The 21,851-nt window shown below is 38.0% G+C and overlaps 1 protein-coding gene across 1 annotated transcript; it reads left to right on the top strand.

Annotated features, from left to right (window-relative positions):
• Nucleotides 1-90: 90 nt before the first annotated feature.
• gsk3ab (glycogen synthase kinase 3 alpha b) lies at nucleotides 91-18,321 on the top strand. The gene is made up of 11 exons (XM_028008463.1): nucleotides 91-201; nucleotides 311-496; nucleotides 7,632-7,819; nucleotides 7,907-7,990; nucleotides 9,159-9,269; nucleotides 12,186-12,316; nucleotides 12,426-12,630; nucleotides 13,804-13,899; nucleotides 14,053-14,239; nucleotides 14,382-14,459; nucleotides 15,918-18,321. Exons 2-11 carry the CDS (start codon nucleotides 322-324, stop codon nucleotides 15,983-15,985), a joined length of 1,323 nt encoding a protein of 440 aa, XP_027864264.1. The 5' UTR covers nucleotides 91-201; nucleotides 311-321; the 3' UTR covers nucleotides 15,986-18,321.
• The last annotated feature ends 3,530 nt before the right edge of the window (nucleotides 18,322-21,851 follow it).

Here is a 21,851-nt window from a genome sequence, read left to right as displayed (position 1 = left end):
AATCTGAGATTAAAGTCATATTTTTTTTCCTGTGGCCCTAATCCTCTTCCGTAGATAATAACCTTCTATTCCGTTCTAAAAACTCAATTTCCCATGAACCATTGTAGTCTTTACGTCGTTGTGCGTCAACTCCCCAGTCCCCCCACCATCACTGTTCTACAGAGGAAGAAAGGGGGAGACGGGAAACCTATACTGAACGCTGTAAGTGTAATTTTTTAAAATTTATATCAAATATTACAACACGCACACATATGGCAGTGTGTCCGCCCGTGTTGCTGCTCTAAACATTCAACTGTGCCCTCGGCTCTAGTTCACACAAATATGAGCGGCAGCGGGCGGGCCAGGACCAGCTCATTCGCTGAGCCTCCCGGAGCTCCCGGATCTGCTGCAGCCGGTGCCGTATCGGCGGGGGCCGGCGGAAGCTCGACAGGAAAAACTGGGGCTTCACAAGCCAGTGGAAGCGGCTCGACGAGCTTTGGAAATTTGAAACTGCCCAGTAAGTTTTGTATTCACATTTTATATGACCAGTCGTACGTGGTATTGTGGGCATCGGAGGAATGTATTCTTTGAAAATAAAGGCGTCAAAGTAAATTTGATGTCGACTGTTGCTGGAGAGTTAAACATAGCAGTTAGCCGGATAGCCTTGTTTTTCACCGAGGTAGCGCAGCGATCAACGGCTTTCATCTGCTAGCAATGTCGTTAGCTTTGGTGGCGAAAAGCTTAAACTAGTCACGGCTCAACGTTAACAAAAAAAAAAAAAAAAAAATTTTTAATTGCCGAACAGTTCTTTGCCATTTGTATGTGAAGGATGGAAGTAGCTCAAGTTGAGAACATCATATTTTCTGCTATTTATATCAGAGGTGGATGCTAGCTAACTTGCTAACGTTTGGAAAAAGTGTTGGGGAAAATTCATCTACTCTTAACTTTTTCGTCGTCTTGAAATCTGGCTAATCTAATGGATGCGTTTTCTCACTGATATTATGTCAGCACTAGATGGTTCATACATCTTAACAGAATATATATTGGCATGTTGGCGGAATGTTCCCAAGGAGGATTAAATGCTATTCAGATGATCCGAAGATCATTTATGTTTTCGAAAAATTAAGACCGCGACAGCATTTTAAAAGCTGACATTCTTGTATTTTAATGCATTTGTTCTATTGAAATCATACATTAAATTTTGATCCTCTAAAATATATATATTCATATATATTGCAATCCCCCTTTTAATGCTCTGTCTGTTTGTTCACTTGAAATAAAAACTGAATTTTTAACATTAATAGTTAACATAGTAATTGAATTCTGTAATTCAGATGAAAATTATTTCCAATTTCAGATGGAAACTGCACCAAATGGAGGCTAATTAGACATATGCTGCAAGTGTCGGATCATCTGACAGTTACTTTACATTATTAAACTATAATTTTTGATTTCGGGGAGGAAAAATCTCATTTATTACATCCGAATTTAATCACATACCTTTTTTATTTTACCTACAGGAATGGGAGAAAAAAAACTAGGGATAATATTCTGTATATATTCACTTTATATTTTTGACAGGAATTGTCAAATTGCATCCCATAATTGCAAATAAAAGCCATTTTACAGGACAGCTTTTATCTCCTGTAAGATAGGAGATAAAAGCTACCTCCTATCTTACAGGAGATAAATATAGGACACATGCAACCCATAACTTGCATGGGATAGAGTTAACCCATGCAAGTTATGGGTTAACCCTAACCCATAACTTGCATAATTAGAGCACAAAGAGCTGTATGTTGGAGAAAAAACTAATTTAATCTGAAAGAGCAATAAAATAACTTAAGTGATATAATTGTTGGTTAGAGGTGACAAAATGGCAAAAAAACAAAACAGCAATAGTAAATGAAAAGGTGATTTTGAGGTGGATGGTGCAGCGAGTAGTGCAATCACGTGCCAAGCGATTAGAGAACTAACAGCAACAGCAGATTTGCTGATTGTAACATACTTAATATGAATATAATACAGTACTGATTTCTCTTGTTTGCAAATGTTTAAAATAATCCCTAGGTTTGTAGCTCTGTTCATCAAAATGGGCTCAAAACCATGAAGCTGTACTGGCATCAACATTCTTTAGAGATAATTGAAAGATGGATCTTTTATTCGCTATTTATCTCCTGCTTTGACAGTTTGTTAAATCTGGTTTTCCCTTAGGCAGGCTTGTGTGCAGACATGTAAATGTCATTTTCTTGCTTAGCTAAGGATTTGTACCCACAATATTACTTGTTGCTATAAACAAGATAGTAAAAAAAGGCAAAACTAGCAGGTCACTGTGTCACAATTTTAGTTCGAATCACAAGCTGAAGCTATAACAAAAAATGACTGTTTTATTTCAGAGTAAATTTTAGTGTTAGAAATACTGTCACAATATTATTCTAAAGGGTGAGAAATACTGCTGTATCAGTGGAATATGTTTTTTTTTTGTGAATTTTTCGTAAAGCACTTAACTCTCAGCATTGGTAGTACTGCTACTACTACTAGTTTATTGATTTACTCTGTTTTTAATAGAATAAAAGTGACCTTTTATTTTCTCTTAGGGGAAATTCAGGTATATCGCCAACAAATATACCTGCATGAATAAAATCATGCAGGTTCACACAAAGGTAAAATAAGTAAGACTATCCAAAAGATGAACATAAATTCACATGAAAACACATTATTATTCAGAGCTTTCAAAACAAATAACATACAGTGGTATAACAAGTGAACAATATGCTCACTAAAACCCTGAAAGAGAAAGATGAGATTTTAGAATATTGTGCTGCCTTCATTCAGATAGTTAATGATGACGATAGTTATGTAAGTAAATTACATGAGCTCTCTGTTTAATTTCATTATCATTATCTGATGGAAGCCTGCACAGACCAAAAAGGTGTAAACTGTAATCTGTTTGTAAAATAATAAGCATCTTATACACTTTGTAGAATTAACTGTCCATGATTTAGGTATTTTTAGTATTTGTTCAAAAAACATCTTGAATCATATTATCAGGATGACTAAAGTGAAATATTTTGGCATCGAGTTGTGCAAGTTTTTAATAGTTGTAATACTCTGTGGCATGGACTCATTTTATAGGACCCTATTAATTATTAAGTGCTGACTTATTCATTCTTATTTTCATCAGTCAGCATTTCTATTCATCAGTTTTCCATGTCTTTATCTTTTTGGTAGGTTGTACAAAAATACTTTTTTGTTCAGTTGCCCATCGTTACCATAGCTTTTAAAAATCAATTTAAAATATAGAAATCCTCAATATGGCTAGTAAATCACAGTATCTTGTTTATCATGTAGCTACGTTTAATGTTGCGTAGCTACATGATTTTTATATTTTTATTTTTATTGTTTTAGTAGTCATTGCAAACAGAACATTGGTGTTCTGTTTGCCTCAATCTTGTATCGATTGGTGAGCCATAGCAGAAGAATAACTCGTCTAAAATTGTTCGTCTTTTTGTCATCAGATCAGCTGCTGTGATCAGGCATAAAGTTGATCAGACTTTATAAAGTCTGCAGTGTGATCTGGTTACAGATTCTTTAAAGCCGGGTTCTGTGCTGAAGACAGCTATTAGAAGTTGCAAACTCATATCGCTGCTCTGTGGTTGTTCGGTGTGACAGATGAGCTGAAACCTTCGTTTTAATGCTCTTCCAACTAAAGATTAACTACAACCAATATCAAATAGTGTCAGAAGTTTTCTGGAAAAGTCATGCAGTGCGACTGCTGCAGAACAAACTGATTATCTTTTTTGGGGAGGGTTCCATGTTATTAGTGCATCCATGCCTGTCTCCTTTTATCTTCCAGCTTTATATTGACCCTTTACATCACAACTTGTTTCTCTGCAAGATTTTTGAAATCTTTCAGCCCATGTCAGGCTTACTCTGCGACTTGGAGCCTCCATTGATCAAACTTGATGTCTACTGCATCACAGTGTTGCTCCACTGGAGCAGGATCTTGAAAATTCAGTGACTGGAACACATTTCGGTGCCCCTTCAATCACTCCTGTACCATTTTTGCAGCACCTCACTTCATCCTGCAGAAACGGTCTGGACCCGTTTGGTCAACAGTTAATATTCAGGTTAGTTTAGGCGATTCACGTCAAAGTGATTTCCATGTGAGAGGCAGGCGCTTTGCTTGAATATCGATTACATATCTGTCGTCAGATGTAAGAAAGGCTTTTTTCTTTTGAAACCAGATTTTACTTTTTAAGTCATTTTTACTGTTATTTTTCCATGTGTTGAACACTTGCCTATCCTTTATCTTTAAAGGATGGGACGTTTTTAGGTTTTAGTCTTGAAAGCTGAAGAACTTTTTTCCAGACTTATTTTGCCATTACCTTGTTCTAAAAGAACAGATTTTTAAAAATTGCTTTTCTATTTATTAGTACCAACTTATATAAAACATTCACATACTTTTTCATAGCTTTAGTCAACCTGACCTTTTGTTGCCTTAAACATTTACTTAAATACAAACTCAATTTGTCTGAGAAGCTTTTTCTATTTTCCTTTAAAAGACTGAATTTCACGTTGTTTCCTACTTTCTAAAGTCTCCCACTTTTGTCCACGTTGGTGTCATAAATAGTGAGCGCAGTGATAGCAACGTTTTAAACCAGACTGGTATTGTGAGTCACGACCAGTCCACTCTAAAACCTTTCATCAGTTCAGCCTTTAACAGCGCTTTGACTCAGGGGCGGCCACAATAGCTTCTGACCTCCTGCTACTTTACATAAATCCAATCCCCGTAACTTCCATCTAATGTGGTATGTAGATTTCCTGTTTAGGGATGACAAAGCTGTGTCTATTATTTGCAATCACCCCTGAGATATGCATGCTAAAGTACTTGAATCCGCAGAGGAAGAGATAAATCTTAGCAACACAATATGTAGAGTTAACAGCATAAGTAAAGGGAAATTAATCAATTCATCTTGAGTTTGTTGTAATTTATTCTGCTGGTGGGTCAGTTAAGATGTTTTGTTCTGTTGAAAAGGCAAAAAACTTGTAGGTAAAGGAATTATAAAGCACTAATGACTTTAAAATAATTTATCTACGTCTTCCTGTTGTTAATTCATCATCCAACACTGCCAGGTAAGGTGCTAGAGGTCCACTAATGATAAAATATTGATAGTAATTTATCACACAACTGACAATCTTTTTATCAGCTTAAAAGTGTGCTGAAGTTTTTGTTTGCTTACAAACAACTCCGGGGTAATTTTTCATGAAGTACAGGTATAATGAAAGTCACCCTGCTCATCCATTTTCTTTAACTCGTCAGGTTAGAGAGCAGAGCTTCTCTCTGACAGCCAGGCAGAGCACTAATCTTTGCATTTATTATTCAAGACACTATCATGCCACCGTTTTTTCATTTTTAATGTGCTCCCATTTAACGTAACTTTTTCTAAGAGAAGTGGTGGCTGTGCTGAAACGCCACACAAAGGGCCCGTTGAGTGGAGCAGTGATAGAGCGCTGCGCAGGCCCCACACATTGACTTATCTCTGCGCTGCTCACCCGAGGGATCAGATCTAGGCTAATCATGATCTAATCATGTGGATATAATACAGGCTACTGGGAAGCTTTGGATAACTCTGTTATAAAAAGTTTTAATACATAAAACGTAATAGTTGTGAAATTTCTTTTATCAAATCTTAGTCATAATCCAGTTTCAAATCTTTACTGGAGAGTATTTTATCTCTTTGGCTCTGTTTTAAAACAGAAATAGAAAAAAAAATGTGGAAGGGTCTTGTTAAGACAAGCGAACTGAGCAAGCCCAGAAAATGTTGCACCTCTGGGTGTGCTGCTGTCCACGCAATTTCATCACAGGCTCTGACAAGCCTGTTGGCAGTGGGCCTGTTAACTGCTGCTTCTCTCCTCCTGGTGTTTTTTTTTTTTTTTTTTTGTATGTGTGTTGGTTTTTTTTAGGGGTTTCCTTTATGTCAAATCATTCCTGACCCAACACATGCACAGGCATAAAACACCACACAGCTATTTGACTCTAACCGGAGCTGTCAGGAAGTGTTACATCTTCAACATCTTCCTTTTGCCTGTTTTTGTCACGCGAGGTCAGACATTGGTCTGACCTTATTGTGTTTTTAGAAGCATTACTGAGAAAAAAGATTTGATGCAGTTGTAGTCTCACAGTTTTGGGTTTTTATGATGGATTTTATCACGATGGTGTCTCAGGAAGGAGGGCATACAGAGGTTGGATTTAGATTCGGTTCTGCATTAATGCATGCCTCCAGACTGAAGGGTTTAGCCTCGTTTCACCCAGGTGAACAAGTGGAGTGCTGCAGGAAGTCTCACTGCCTCATTATCATCCAGTGAAGTCTCTGGAGCCAACATATAGGTTACATCTATTAAATGAGATACTCATCAAAGACTGTTCATTATCAGGTGCAGAAACACACGGATCCTTGGACAATTTAAACTTTTTCACTTCTGCTATATTAGATTAACAAACTACAATGTGTTTTATGGAGATTTTAAATGATAGGATAATGTAAAGTAGTACATAAATGTGAAGTTAGAGGAAAATGATACATATTTCCAGGATTAAGAAGCCTATAGAAGAGTAGAATTAGGTTTTATCTATTTACTAATATTTGGTTTACCAAACATTTTTTCCCTTCAATTTTTAAACTGGAAAAACTGAAGAACAAAAGATACAGTTGATTTTATGTTTTTTTTTATATTTAATTATAGTATTTTATCTTTGACTTGCCACATCACAACTTGATTTCAAAATTTTATTATACAGTATTGCTACACAAGCTACAAAAAGGCAATTTCATTACTTTTTTAGACCCGAGAGATCTTTAAAAACCTTAAATTTACGTAATGATTTCATCACTGAATGGACTACGGGTTCAAGCACTGTTCTTAAACAGTGCTCTAATGGATCTGCTTTTGCTACAGAATACTTCAGTCTGTAAATAAAAATCCTTATGAGTCCATAGGAGAGAAAAAAAGTTAGGTTATGGCATTAGATTTGAAAGAAGAGCAGACTTATTTTGGTCCAGGTGGGAAAAAGCTGTGAAAAGGCTCAATAACACAACATAAAGACAGTCAGTACCAGCATTTTTTGTTTCACAGCTTATGGAAATGACATACATTAGACCCCATTACTATTCAGGCAGTTAAGGCTGCAGTAAATGACTTTTTTTTTTAAAATAAAGAAAGTGTACTATCTCGTTTTACAAAAACTTCAGAAAGGTTAATGAAATATGGACAATTAAAAGGAAACATTTAGAATTTCTGTAGTTTCAAAATTAAACACCTTGATGAATCATTGCAATTAAATCTTCCAACAAGTCTTTTGGGGAATGCCTCTACCACGTTTACTCATCTATAAAATTACCTTTTTGCCTCGAGCTCGAATTGAGAGAATCTGAACACAAATTTCTGCTGGAGGTTCCTACTTTAAAAAATTTTTTGCAGCCTCTGGAAAGGTTTTCTTCTGACATTACTTTGTATGTATCTCCATCAATCTCCTCTTCTCCTCCTGTGCCTGCTGGAGAAGAACGCCCTCACATCATCATCAATTAATTTTCATTTCCGACACAATGTGATTTAGGCATGCTAAGTCGTTTCTGTTGTGCTGTCCACAGGAGACAGCGGCAAAGTGACGACGGTGGTAGCCACCCCCGGCCAGGGCCCTGACCGCCCGCAGGAAGTGTCCTACACAGACATAAAGGTCATTGGAAATGGCTCCTTTGGCGTGGTCTACCAAGCTCGCCTCATCGACACGCAGGAGATGGTGGCTATTAAGAAAGTTCTCCAAGATAAAAGGTTTAAGGTAAAACAGAGGAGCATTGATTTGCTTAGACAACCACAAGAAAGTGTTTCCTGTCTCCTTAGGGTTCGTTTTCTTTTTCTGTTATAGAATAGGGAGCTGCAGATTATGAGAAAGTTGGACCACTGCAACATTGTGAGGCTACGCTACTTCTTCTACTCGAGCGGAGAGAAGGTGTGTTTGTGTTGACTTCATGTTTTATGTTGAAAGAAATTTTTTGGTTGCAGCAGCAGCAAGCTCCCACGCCCAGACAATTAATGTTTCATGAATCACTGATGATTCATGTACATGGTGAGGGCAAGGCGGTCGAACAGTGCATCAATTTAAGCTTTTGTAGACGCTTGGTTTGACACTTTGTGTTTAGATTTCAAAGCTTGACTTTATAATGAACTTTGCGAAACGCATTCAAGCAGATCGGTTTATTTGGGTCAAAACCTATCCTTAGATTACGTTGTTTTTACTTAAATAGCTTCAAAGTTTTTGCTGGTTTTAGGCCGGCATAGCATCGTGTTTTAAAACTGTTTTGAGATGAAAATCTTTTCTATCTCGTGATCCAGTTTATAGTTCCACAATACCAACCCTCGTTGGTGATACACAGTCTGCTACTTTATTAAGAGCATTTTATTTGCTTGAATATAGTAAAATAATGCTACGTTGCTTAAGTGTACACCGGACTTTGATCAGTCACCTTTGACTTGGATTTTATTGATCAATCAGCAGTGACGGTATTAGATTTAATTTTTTTGGACAGCAACAGATAGCTATTTTGTTTTGATATGACTCTTTGATAAATCATCTCTTAAACATTTTATGCACAGCTTCATCTTGGTACTTGGGGCCATAATGGAATAAACTGAAGCTTTTGTAGCTAAAAAATAAGTATATTTTTTTACTTAATACTTTATTTATTCCGCACTACATAAGATACGGTTTCAAGGGAAAATACATGATTAGGAATTGGATGAATAAATATGTTAATATTAAAATTGTTGCACAAATATAATGTTTCTTCAGTCAATATGACTTGGACATTTATCCAAATTTTACAGGACTTATGTGGTTAATTTTGTATATTGGTGGTGTTAAATAAAGGTTGGCGGTCAGACTCCTCATTCCCAGTCACATTCTGACCTGCATGTGTTTGAAGAGGAAATGCTGCTATAAAAAAGTCCCCTTTGCTCGAGTTGCAGATCTGGAAAAGCAAGTCTGGAGCGAAAATAATGTAGTTTGTGACTTCACACCTTGCTCCTCAAGAATCCGTCAAAAAATGTCTGTTTGACAGCGACTTGAGATTGTTTTCTCCCATGTAGTGTATTTTCTGTCTTTCACTTCTCTGCACCAGAAAGATGAGGTGTATTTGAATCTTGTGCTGGATTTCGTCCCGGAGACGGTGTACAGGGTGGCTCGGCACTTCAACAAGGCCAAGGCCATCGTTCCCATCATCTATGTTAAGGTAAGTCGAGGCTAAAATCACCCACATTGTACTAAGAAGTTATCCCACCCCCATCTGCAGGCTTCAGCTATTTTTTGTTATTTCAGAATAGTTCAGGTTAAGTTTAATTGCATTAAAATTGATCTCATTCAGATTTTTTTTTCAAATTAGAAAGTGGAAAACTGAATTACAGAAGCTTGCAATGGGTATTTTTACCTGGTCTGCATCCTTTAAAAGTCTTAAATTCATTTATCTAAAATTAAAACGCTTTAGCTTTATTTACAAAGTAAGTTGGTTTTTAACAACTGTTAATCACAGGTCTTAATTTTTTTATTGGCAGGACTATTTAATGTTGTGTATTCAGTGTATTCTTTTCCTCGCTGGACTTTTCTGTCTGGCAAAAGTTTGAGTTGCATTCAGACATCATCATTGCTTTCTGTGATTCTAAATGGTGACTCACTGCTAACATACCATATCTAGCTGGTAGCTTTTTTGCATCTTTAATGTGTAAGTGCAAATAAATCGCCAGTTGGCTGGATAAAATTTGTACATTTCTGTGAAGATATAGGTATTAAGATCTATTCATAATTATCTTTAATTTGAGTTGGTGAAACCTTGATTTTCATTGCTCTGCATTTATCTTAAAAACAGTTGATATGTGAGATTGTGTTACAATTTCTGCACAACATAAATATTGCAAAAATACCTTTTATAAAGAAACTGCTTCACACGTTGAATCTAAGTGTTTACATCCCTCTGACTGCAGCTTCAAATCCTAGCCTGGAAACTTGTTCTTAAAAGGACTTACTGCTTTAAAGTTGATTATAGTTATTATTTTTTTTTTATTGTAAAATGGCATTTAGTAGAAATCTTGAATATTTGTTTCCTCTCTGCTCTCCTGAGGATATAATGAACCCATAAGTCTGTTTGCTTTCGCAGACAGCTCAGCAGGATAATGAAAGCAGAAAGAAAAGATGGACCCATGGGAGTTAATCGTTTGCAATACCCTTGGATTCCTGTTAAAACGCTGCTCATGTTGGTGTTTGTGTTTACTGCATATGAAGCAGCGGAGAGGACATTATAGCTGTCTCATGGCCCATTTCCCCACCTCAGCCTGCTGCTCCCCTGAGGCGTCCACATGCACGCTGATCTCTCTCTCTTTTCTTCCCTGATGTCCTTTTCTTTCTTCTCAGACATATTTCCATCGTGTCACTGCCAGAGTCCTTTTAATTTTTTTTCTTCTTCCCTCCTATGTTTTTACCATGTTTCCTTCTCTTCCAAGCCCCTCTGCCCTCTCGTTAACAGCCGTCATTTCTTATCCCTCAGTCATCTTGTCCCCCATTATTTTATAATCCGCTCTGCCTGCTGTCTAGGCACCCCGTGGGCAATAATGGCGATAATTATGACGATGACGGCAGTCACCATTTGTCATGTTAAGATGCTTCCTGCGTACAATTCACAGATGCAGCAGAAGATCGCCAACTTCATCGTATTGTCATATTTTAGATTTGAGGCTGACATCACCGACCTAGATGTGAGGACACATGTCAGAAGATTTAGACGGGGACGGTTACACTTCTTCTGGGAGAATTTTCACCACTGTGCTATTTCGGTGTAGAAATGTGTCACTGCAGGCTCCATCACAATCCACACAGTGTTCGCTTAAACCATTTTCATGTAGCCAAACATAGAAGAAGGGAATATTTGGTCGGTTACTTATGAAGTCTGTCAGCTGCCTTCCTTCATAACTGGATCATGGTGACACATACAGCTTAGCAGTGATTGGCAACCACTAGAAAACAATTTTTTGGTTGTGAAATTTTAAAACAAAAGCAATTTAGTTTATACATTTAGGGGATCATTCCAAGTAGTATTTTAAATTTTTTTTTATTTACTGGATCTTGTCTCTGGGGTGAGTAGGATAGAGTATTGTTTTCTTTTCATTTTTGTTTAGTGATAAATTATATATTTTTGATCTAGTAGTTCAGATAACATTAAGGATGCCTTTTTTGTCAAATAACTAAAAATTATTGGTGCCTGAAAATAAGATTCTGCATGAAACAAGCAGTTTATACCCTGGTCTCCCATGATGACTCAGAAGTGTTTGTATATTTGAGTGTGAAACAGCTTTTGTTTAACTGAAATGCTTCACAGGGACTGCAGCAGTGCAAACATTTGTGTTGACAGCTCAGTTGTTCCTGGCCTCCTGTGTAATGAGGGAAGGAGCGCTCACTCCAGGTAGCAGCCTGTCAGTGGGAGAGCACGCAAACATGTAGGTTCTCCTAAAACATGCTTGGTCTCCAGAGACCGAGGCGCTGGGGAGCAAGAGAGGCAGGAATTTCTTCAGAGTGGGTTTCTTATATCTCACTGTTCAGAGCTTTTAAAAAATCCAAGCAGTCTTTACTAAGCAGTGCTCTATCTAACAGATTTTGCTGGACAATAAATTGTCCCAGAAATTATAGCGCTATAATTGTTGCTTTGAAACCATTTTCAAGTAATACATGCATAATGGCATAATAATGCACTGTTCACTCTTTCGACGACCAATACATTTTAATTTTGGGACCGAAATACTCCACACTGGAACTGGAAGACATTTTAACTATCGAAAATAAAACACAACAACTAAAAAACAATAAACAAAATTAAAATAAAGAGCTTATGCAACTGAAAACATAAATAAAGTGAATTACTAAGTCTGTGTGAATAAAATAACCCTTCAAAAATATTAATCATCAGACTGGAATTTATAAAACTCATGTTATTTGATCATGCTATCAAGTAATGGCTTACTGCAACAGGCTGAGCTGTAACAAGGTTTATTTATTTTAACGCTGCGACATGGGAAAAGAAAATTGCATTTTTACTTGTTTTTTCATAATTGGTGAGACTGACTGCTTGTTTAACTCTGTGATTGTTTCTGTCTGTCCCTCTCAGGTGTACATGTACCAGCTGTTTCGCAGTCTGGCTTATATCCATTCCCAGGGCGTTTGTCACAGAGACATAAAGCCTCAGAACCTCCTGGTAGACCCAGAGACGGCCATCCTCAAACTTTGTGACTTTGGCAGGTTGGAAAGTCACTTCATTGTTTAGTTCTTTCTTGATTGCTGACTTTAACAAAACAATTTTGCAATCTCTGACGATCCTTTTTCCCCTCACTCTTCAAAAACTGTGCAGTGCAAAGCAGCTAGTTCGAGGGGAGCCGAATGTGTCCTATATTTGCTCACGGTACTACCGTGCCCCAGAGCTCATATTCGGCGCCACCGACTACACATCCAACATTGACATCTGGTCAGCCGGCTGCGTGTTAGCCGAGCTGCTTCTGGGCCAGCCCATCTTCCCCGGGGACAGCGGTGTGGACCAGTTAGTAGAGATCATTAAGGTACCGCCGCTCCGATGTCATCTGGACAGAAAAACTAACAAATCAGTTGATAACGTGTTACGTTAACGTACCAGTAGCAGTAGAATGTTTTTTTTTTTTTTATCAATAAGAAGTTTGTAATTCAGTTTAAATGGGTGTACAAATCACATAGTTTAAAGCAAAGTAATGAGTTTTAGGAACAGCAGCTTTTTAATTGATGTTAATAACATCAACTTAATAGAGTAGTTGAAAAAAACAGGCTTTGACTTGAGACATGAAACTACGGAAGGTGTTTGTTTTTGCTTTATAAAATAATTTAATATAGTAAAAAAATTGTGGAAACAGCAGCTGAGGAAATCGTTTATTCTCAAACCGGGGAGACAGATGTAGATCTATTAATGCATGTATTTATCTAGTTTGTGAATCCAGTTCTTTCTATAACTTTTTCTTCAACTCTAATTGGTGAACTTAGCAAGGACATTTTTCTCCTACGTCTACAGACTTTATAACTCTCTTTCTGAGCAGATGGCTTTGTTTCAAACTCTGTTTCATCATTCAATGTGTCCTTCCTCCTTCACTACTATATTCCTCCATTCTTTCTTTCCCTCCTTGTCTTTCATTCTTCTTTCTCTCTTACCTTTGTCCTTCCTTCCTCCTCTTGTTCCTCCATGTTCTTCCTTTCTTTGTTTTTACTTACATTTCTTTCCCTCATTGTGTCCTCCCTTTCACACTTGGTTTCCTTCCTTTTGTTACTTTCTTGTGTGTTTCCTTGCTTACTTCCTGTTTCTTTTCTTCATGTTCTGTATGCAAAGTGTAGGAATCTGCTATAAATTAATGGTGTTCTTTTGCAGTTTCTATTTATGTTTACTGAGGACTTTGGAAAGTTGAGTCTGGAATTTGTACATGAAAATATGTAGGAAGCCTGAATTTGAATCATAAAACCATCATGGAAAAAAAGACATTTGCAAAAATCAACAAACAAAAAAAAAAAAACATGGAGTCAAAAATGAACAGCTACCAGTCAGGAGTGGAACGAGTCTATGAATCTTTTCTGATTACCGCTTTGTTAAATGAAATAAGAGATGTTTTGTTAACAATTGGACAATATATCTAATGCACCATATAAATGGAAACCTTAATATACATTTTTTATAATGGTCTTGATTGGTAACAAGTAATTTTCCATCATTTCAGGTTTTGGGGACACCGACGAGGGAGCAGATCCGGGAGATGAACCCTAACTACACAGAGTTTAAATTCCCACAGATCAAAGCACATCCTTGGACAAAGGTTTGTTTTCTTTGGTTTTTCCCCTGACTTTATACAATTGAACTTTTAAATCTCCGCCTATTTTCCCCCCCAAATTTCCAGTTGCTCATACCCAATCTTCTCTTTTGACGGGTTTTGTCCGTACACTGATGCTGACTTCCTCTCTCCTCTCAGGTGTTTAAGCCTCGCACCCCACCAGAGGCCATCGCCCTCTGCTCCCGCCTGCTGGAATACACCCCCGTTTCCAGACTGTCTCCTCTGGAAGCGTGTGCGCACGCCTTCTTCGATGAGCTGCGTCAGCCCAACACCCGCCTGCCCAGCGGACGGGAACTGCCGCCCCTTTTCAACTTCAGTCCTGTTGGTCAGTTCATTTCTGCCCTCTGCGTAAATTGTTTAGCGATTTAGACTCACATCTAGCTGCCGTCATATGTTAGCAGCTGTTGTTGTTATTTAACTGACTGTATTTTATCTGTAATTGACAATTTGTTCCTCTCTGCTTTCAGAGCTGTCCATTCAGCCCCAGTTGAACGCCACACTCATTCCTCCTCACGCTCGTGCACAGACATCGCCTGCCTCACACGGTACAGTTAGCCGCTTTGCTTATGCTTCCTGTTTTGGTCCAACTGTATTTGTTTCTGTTTAAAGTAAAATCAACCATGGATAGATGTGAAAGTTAACAGAAGCTCAGATGTTAAAGGTTTAGATCTTCCTATCAGCAGCATGAAAGTCATTAATTTTGGCCTTTTAATGAGTCATTTGAACAATTTTCCAGGGTGGAGTAAAAAAACAAATGACTTGAGTTATTGTCAAAAGCAAGAACAGGACTCAAATGTAAACAGAGAACCTTAATAAATGTTTAAGTCTCCCATAGCAAGTTGAACAACTAGCATCTGGCATAATTCAGGATAGTTGAGCCGTCTTCTTGGTGGAAAGAGTTTAGTTTCACCCATTAGTTGGTTTTATGTGCAGACCGTTTTAGTTTTGTCCTTATATTTTTAATGCAGTTGAGGTCGGGGCTGTTACATAGCTGGATGTAAACCTGTTTCATTCTTTTCAGAACCAGTTGTGATCTGTTTGGGATTATTGTCTTGCAGGATTATTTAGTTCTGTCCAAATTTCAAACCATCTGACCCAAACTGTCGAAGTTGGTCAGGATGTTTGGGAAAAGCCCAGGAACACAACAGGCCGACATTTGGCTTCTATAAACACACTGACCACATGCTGAAAATTAATCATGATTATGTTTAAAGGAAGGGAAAGAGTAAAAAATGTCAACCAATTTAAAGAAGCTCTACTACTAAGAATGGATGGATGTAGGCAGAAACAGCAGCATAAAGACTCAAAATAAAGGTAAATTTACTGAAACAACACATTCAGAGCATTAATTAAGCCAAAACTGTTAAAAAATTAAAGATAAAAAAACTTCTTTGTCCGTAACGTGGATGTGTTTGGTTCAAATTGTTGTAAAAAAAAAAAAAAAAACAACAAAAATCTCCTATTAAGCATCTTTTGCTATTATTAATCGGTTAATCAAAGAATAATCAACAGATCAGCCCTGCACTGTATTGATACGTCAGGCAGAAAGGACTGAGGTTTCCACATGTTGATGATGGAAGTATATTTTTTTAGCCTCTCATTCATCCTTTGCTAGAAATTATCACGCTACACGAAAGGAGTTCCGTTATTGCTTTTTAAGCAATGACATGTTTTCTTATTAAAAAAAAATTTGCTTTTTAATGCATTTCTAATATTGTATTAAAAGGCTTTAATGAAAAATATGCATAATGTGCCAATTTTATAATCCTTAATTTAATTATTTGAATGTATCACTAGCATGCTAAACGCCTGTGAAATGCTGGAAATCGCTCTGCAAAATGCAGCAAAGGATGTCTGTTGCATCTTCAGTCCACCCTGAAAAAACAAAAAGCACCTTCTGCTTCAAATTAATGACTTTTATGACAGAGATGAGAGGATGTGAACTGACTGCAGGGTGTTTGAAATCTGACCTGTGATTAGTAACTCTGCCTTTTCCCCTGCAGAGGGCAGCGTGTCGGACAGTACCGCCCAGCCCAGCTCAGCACCTGGATCCATCAACAACAGCACCTGAGCATCCATCCCTCTATCACTATCACAAATTTCAGTTTCGTCTTCCCCAATTATTTCTTTTTCCCCCCCACATCCTTTTTTTCTTTCCCCTGCTCCTCTTCCTCTAAAAGCTTCGTCCAGGCTCCAACCTTTAAAATAGAAAAAGATAACCAAACTCACTCAACTGAAACGCTCTGCATTTGTACCTTTTCCAAAACTATTACAGTAGAAAGCGGCTGCTGCGGCCACTCGCTTCATGAAGCTGTGGGTTGTTTTATCGCCGTTTTTGTAGCTGCTCTTTGGTTTAATGGAAGCTGCAGTTCAAATGGGCGGATAAAAAGTCAAAGTCGGTAGGATAAGGAGAAGTCTTCTACACATTCTGGGGTTTCTGTATTAAAATCAACAGCTGACTTTTATTTTTTTTTTTTAAATGTATTTAATTTGCATTAAAATATTTTAGAAGTGGCCACTGATTTGACTTTTGATTGGCTTTGGAGTTGAGATGGCGAGGAGTATTTACAGCTTGATTTTTGACAATCATCCCAACCAGAGCTCAGCGTTTATAGAAGATCCTCTTCCGTTGCTTTCTGAAAATGTCCAAATAGTTCCAAATAATTATTTTAACATTCTGGTCTCTCACCGGAGAAACCTTTTAAACTAGAGCTGGTTTTAAATGGTAGTACAGAAACGGAGCGCCACGGCTGTTTACCGTTTTGTTTTCGTGCTTTAGCTCCTTAAACTGCCTTTTTCCACAACGAGGAGGAAGCGTGTTTGAGCAGAGTTTACACTGCTTCAGGTTTGTCGTTTATAAGCTTTGTTTGTCAAGCTGGGAAAGCCGAGTGGTTGGTGTTGATTCTCAGTAAGTATTGCACATCTCCGGGCGGGAGTGGAAGGAAGCAAAGGGGACAGTTTTTAATGTCACACAGAGGCGAGAGAACCTCTGCTGCGGGGCTCCAGTCGCATCTAAAACACGAGCCTCGCCGCCTGCCATGCGTCGGGGCGCAGCGCCGCGTTAATTATGTTGCTGTACAGTGTTGCGTCTCACATCGGCTCGATTATGTTAAAAGACTGACATCAGGTGCAGGGGGCCGCTCATATCATGTTGCTCTTTGAATGCATTGCTAAGCTAACAGTCCGCTGTCAGTGCGAGATGGGTTTCTTTCTTTCGGAAAAAGAAAAAAGAACAAAAAAAAAAAACAAACGTAGACGTGCATGTTCAGTTCAAGCTGACCCGACTGATATGTTATAATCTGACCAGATGTTATGCTCAAACCCCTGGAAAAACCCGACAGCTTTCGGAGCCTACCCCCTTCCATTCCTCCTCTTCCTCCCACTTTTCCCTCCTTTTTTTTCACAGCTGAACTGTAAATATATCAAGTACCTTTTATTTTGTTATTTTTGTTATTATTGTTATTATATTGTTGTTCTTGTAATTTCTTTTCTTTTCTGTAGTAGACCGGCCCAGCAGCAGCAGCCGGACTGTTTATCCTCAGTCGCAGTCTGTAAATACAGTTTCATTTCTGTCCCTTGTTCAGAAAGGGGAGAAAAACAGAACAAAATGTTTCATTTTTATTCTCTCTCTTCCTCCATTCCTCACCTCCACTTTCCCTCGTCCTCCATTAATGTTGTCATGACTGTTTTATTTATTGTATTGTTTTTAGGGGAGGGTTGGGGACTTTCTCTTTGGATTTTTATTTTTCAAATCCAAGTTGGTTCTGTCAGATGCAAAATAATTTCACATCCAAGATACTGTACTCATTTACGATCCTGTATGTATGCAGGTGCACATGCGAACCGATTCTGGTTTTCCATTAAACTTCAATGTGAAGGGAATGTTACAAGCCTCTGTATACGTGGGGCCCGTACGTGTCTGTGTGTGTGTGTGTTTTAGGGAGTGGGCGTGGGCACAAATCACATTGTGTGTGTGGAGGAAAAGGGAAAAACGAATCAACCTAGATGACATACATCATCTCCTTTGTCTGACTGTGAGCTATTTTTGCTTTCTGCGTGTAAAAGTTTTGACCCGTCAGTCTAGTTTGTAATTTTTACAGATGGAAAGTTTGAGCAGGGAATGTGTGTGTGTGTGTGTGTGTATGCACCGTGCTGGCTGACCATAAACATTCTCCTACATGAAGAGCTAGCTAATCATGTTTTCTTTTAATCCCCCCGCAATTTCCTGAGTTGACACTTTATTTGTGGTGACCCTTTCATTGCCCCTTTTTTTTAAAATAGGGTAACATGTCATTATCGGGGACAGTGCCGTTTGATAATGATGAAAGGTGAGGGATGGAAGGAGAGAGACAGTTTTTGTTTGTTGGTATAAATAATTAAACTCATTAATAAAGTGATGAAACTGTCTCTGCTTCACATTTATGACTGATTGGCTTCTGAAATACAGTCGTGGCAGAGGATGCACAATGTAATGACACAAGGAAGTACAAAATTACCTTTAATTACAGGGGGGGAAACATTTTTATTTTTGAAGTTTTGTGATCCATCTAAATAATTTTGGAGCGAGTACTTCAGCAAACAAGCTGCACAAGTTTAAATTTGTGGGTAATCACAGTTAAAAAGATACATTACTTATGTAGTTTCTTATTAAGAAATGTATTTTGTTGTCTAATTCATTTTTTGTTCATCTGTGGGAAAAGAGTGTGAGTTAATTGGACTTTTACGCAAACAGAAGATACTAAAATGTGTTTTTTGTCTTAATGTGAGACACCTTATCCCTTAAATTAGGAATCTGCAATAGTGCATAGTGATTTCTAGAGCCTTGTGTGAAACTTTAGGCCATCTTAAAAAAGCTAATAATGATTCTGTGCAAAACTGATTTAAATATAAAAATAATTCTAGACATTTAGCTGGGGGTTTTTTGTTGTAATTTTTAACATTGTAGCTTAGCAGCTATTCTTTAGGAATCATGCAGATGACTGGGACTCGTCCAGTAAAGATGAAGTGTGTGACTAATGGTCGTCATGTGGATAAGTTCACCCACCTGAGCTGTGGATCCTGGCAGCTCCTCCAGACTTCCCATAGGCCTCTTGGCTGCTTGTATTATAAATGTTCTCAGGTGGATGGCCATGTTGGTAAGTTGTGCCTTACTCTTCAAAGCTGTTTTGTAACCCGAATCTATTTAAACTTCCTGCTTCTTGGTCTTCATGATGCCGATTGTTCGCTAATGTCCTCTTAACAAACCTCTGAGGCTTTAACAGAACAACTGCATTTCTACTAAGATTAAATTAAAACACAGATGGACTCTATGATAATTAGGTTTCAATTAAGGGAACTGTTTATTGCACTACATTGTATTTAGGGGTATGTACATTATATTAAGATGCTGTCATGCGTTTGTTGGGTGAGCCTTTCATTAAAATCGACTCATTATGCTCTGCAGCTGAATAACTGGAATCTGGGCAAGATCGGCTGGGTGGTGATGCAGTCACAGTGGTTGTCATGGGAACCAAGCTAACGCAAATGTCAGTGAGGATATCTTTGACCTCGGCAGGTGAAATATTGCCCAGCTGGATCTGATGTGATTGGGCGGACATGTCGCTTTTTACTCGTGTTTTTTATATTTTTTTTAATTGTCTCAACTATACATCACCTTGAATACAATCTGATGTTATGAGTTTAATCTTTATGTTTGAGCTTTGGTTTGTTCACAAATACATCTCGGCAAATAATAGTCAATTGACAGTGATTGTTTTTAAGTTTGGTAAGTTGATCTTGGGCCCCACTCCCAGACCAAATGACCAAATCAGTGTTGGTTCTGGTGATGTTCCTAACAGGAAGAGGGCCTCCTGAATCATATTCTGATTAAGGCCTCATTCAACCTTGGCCACGCTGATTGAGCATTTTTTTAAATCCTTTGAACAAGTGTCAAAGTTACTATTTACATAAATATTACTATTATTTTTCTATTATTACTACACTTACTAATATTTTTGCTGGGATATTTGGGGTAAATCTGTTCTATCCTAGTTATACTTTTGTATTCTATTCATTTTTTCCTACTTTGCTCCATTTTATGGTTTTTCTATTAATTTATATGCTGGTGGTTTCCAGATTAAGCAATCCTGGTCTGGTCTAGTTTTTCTGTGTGAATATATTGTTTTTGGTGTATCAGTGTAATCTAGTTACATCTGCTTTACAAAGGTAAATACTCCTGCCTTTAATATTGTCACATCTCTACATGCTGATGTTTTTGAGGCTAGTAGAAAATGTTTCAACCTAAGCTTTCTTTCTATTTATTTTCTTATGTACTTGTTTACTGCACATTTGATTGTATCTAATTGAACAGCACGTCCAAGTGATGTGTTGTCATGACTTTGTTTCTTGCCTCCTGGTGTAATCCACATCTTTGCAACACAAAACAGACTTTTAACTGAACTAAAACATACACATTACTCTTGAGTTCATGAAAAGCTTGTACTGCAACAGATACACAGATGTTGTAAACAACAGAAGACCATGGAGGTGAAGATGCAGAGCAATCAATGCTGTCTGACAACACTTCCTCTTTCTCCTGGGACCTGCAGTCTCTGAACCGTAACCTCCAATGAAAAGCCTGCCTGCTAAGCTGTCATCATGCTGATATGATATGACAAGGTTGAATGATGCTGTTCTGCAGTGTGCTGCTCAGATTGGACAGTTTTTGTGGAGCCAGTAAGTGACTTCTCTGGCAGAATGCCCGGCCAGCTTTTTAATACCATTTGGAGTCGGGTTAAGCAGTCCGATGGAGCTGCTCATCTTTTCAATCAGACGGTGGCCACCGGCAGCACATTCTTGGAAATTAGTGGAGTGGACCAGTCTATGCATGAACTGACCTGGGTGGAGAATGCCTGACGTAGCAGAAATGAGATACACCAAACAGCTGGCTGTCCTCTCCCTCAGCAAGGGTAATTTAATAAGTGTTTGGGCAAATAGTCAAGTTTATCAGCCCTCTGGGGGGATTCAGTGCAGTTATTAACATCACTTTATTAAAAATATGAACTCAGAACCTTCAAATAATGTTTCACCAAACAAAAAACCCAAAACATCGATCCACTTCCAGGAGATTCAACACATGCAGCACAATTATAACCACCTACTTTCTGAATGAGCATGCATTTTGATGAAATGGTGGGAATATTGACCAGTTCCCAGGTCAAATGGACAAAAACAGTCCAAGGGACTTTACATGTTCTCAGTGAACGTTCAGCATTTTTTCTAATTATTTCTTCTGCTTTCATGTGTTTTATCTTTTTAAGTATTTGTTTCATGTTTATCTCTAAATCCCCCCCAAACTCCTGAATGTCATCTACAGGACACCATAAATGACTTCCAGTCCCGGATTTATTTCACAACTTTAAATGTATCGCTTGTTACTTTTTCATACAGTGAGCACACTTACATGAAAATTGGTAGCTTTAATCCAGCGAAAAACACACAATCAATCCTATTAAGTCTTCATTTTATAAACAGAACATTTTGTTTAGCCCTCCAATGCTTCCATTATTTATTTTTTATTTAATTTTTTTAACTTTTGAGTCATTTTGTTCATTTTTGTTGAAACATTTTTACCTGCATTATGAATTTAAAACTTTTTTTTTCACTACACTGTCTTTTTGGCTGTTTTAAGTGTACCTGCTATTCTGGTTGATCTTATTGTGCTAATTAAGTTTTTTTTGGACCACAGATTTACCATGAGGGTCTTGTAGATACACATGCAGGACCCTCTCTCTAAAACTTTCCCTAGGCGTGAGTGTGTGTGTGTGCATGGTTGTTTGTCCTGTCTGTCTCTACGACAGACTGGCCACCTGTCCAGGGTGACCCCGCCTCTTGCCCGCAACCTTAGCTGGAGATAGGCACCAGCACCTCCTGACCCCACTAGGGACAAGGGTGTAAGA

Source organism: Xiphophorus couchianus, chromosome 3, assembly GCF_001444195.1.
Source record: "Xiphophorus couchianus chromosome 3, X_couchianus-1.0, whole genome shotgun sequence".
Taxonomy (NCBI): domain Eukaryota; kingdom Metazoa; phylum Chordata; class Actinopteri; order Cyprinodontiformes; family Poeciliidae; genus Xiphophorus; species Xiphophorus couchianus.
Note: the sequence above shows the minus strand (reverse complement) of the source record. Positions and strands in the feature narration are given on the sequence as shown.

Coding starts and splice junctions, on each gene's coding strand:
- gsk3ab (XM_028008463.1), top strand. CDS start 322: ATGAGCGGCAGCGGGCGGGCCAGGACCAGCTCATTCGCTGAGCCTCCC. Junction 7,991..9,158: donor TCTACTCGAGCGGAGAGAAG/GTGTGTTTGTGT, acceptor TCTCTGCACCAG/AAAGATGAGGTGTATTTGAA. Junction 12,631..13,803: donor AGTTAGTAGAGATCATTAAG/GTACCGCCGCTC, acceptor CCATCATTTCAG/GTTTTGGGGACACCGACGAG.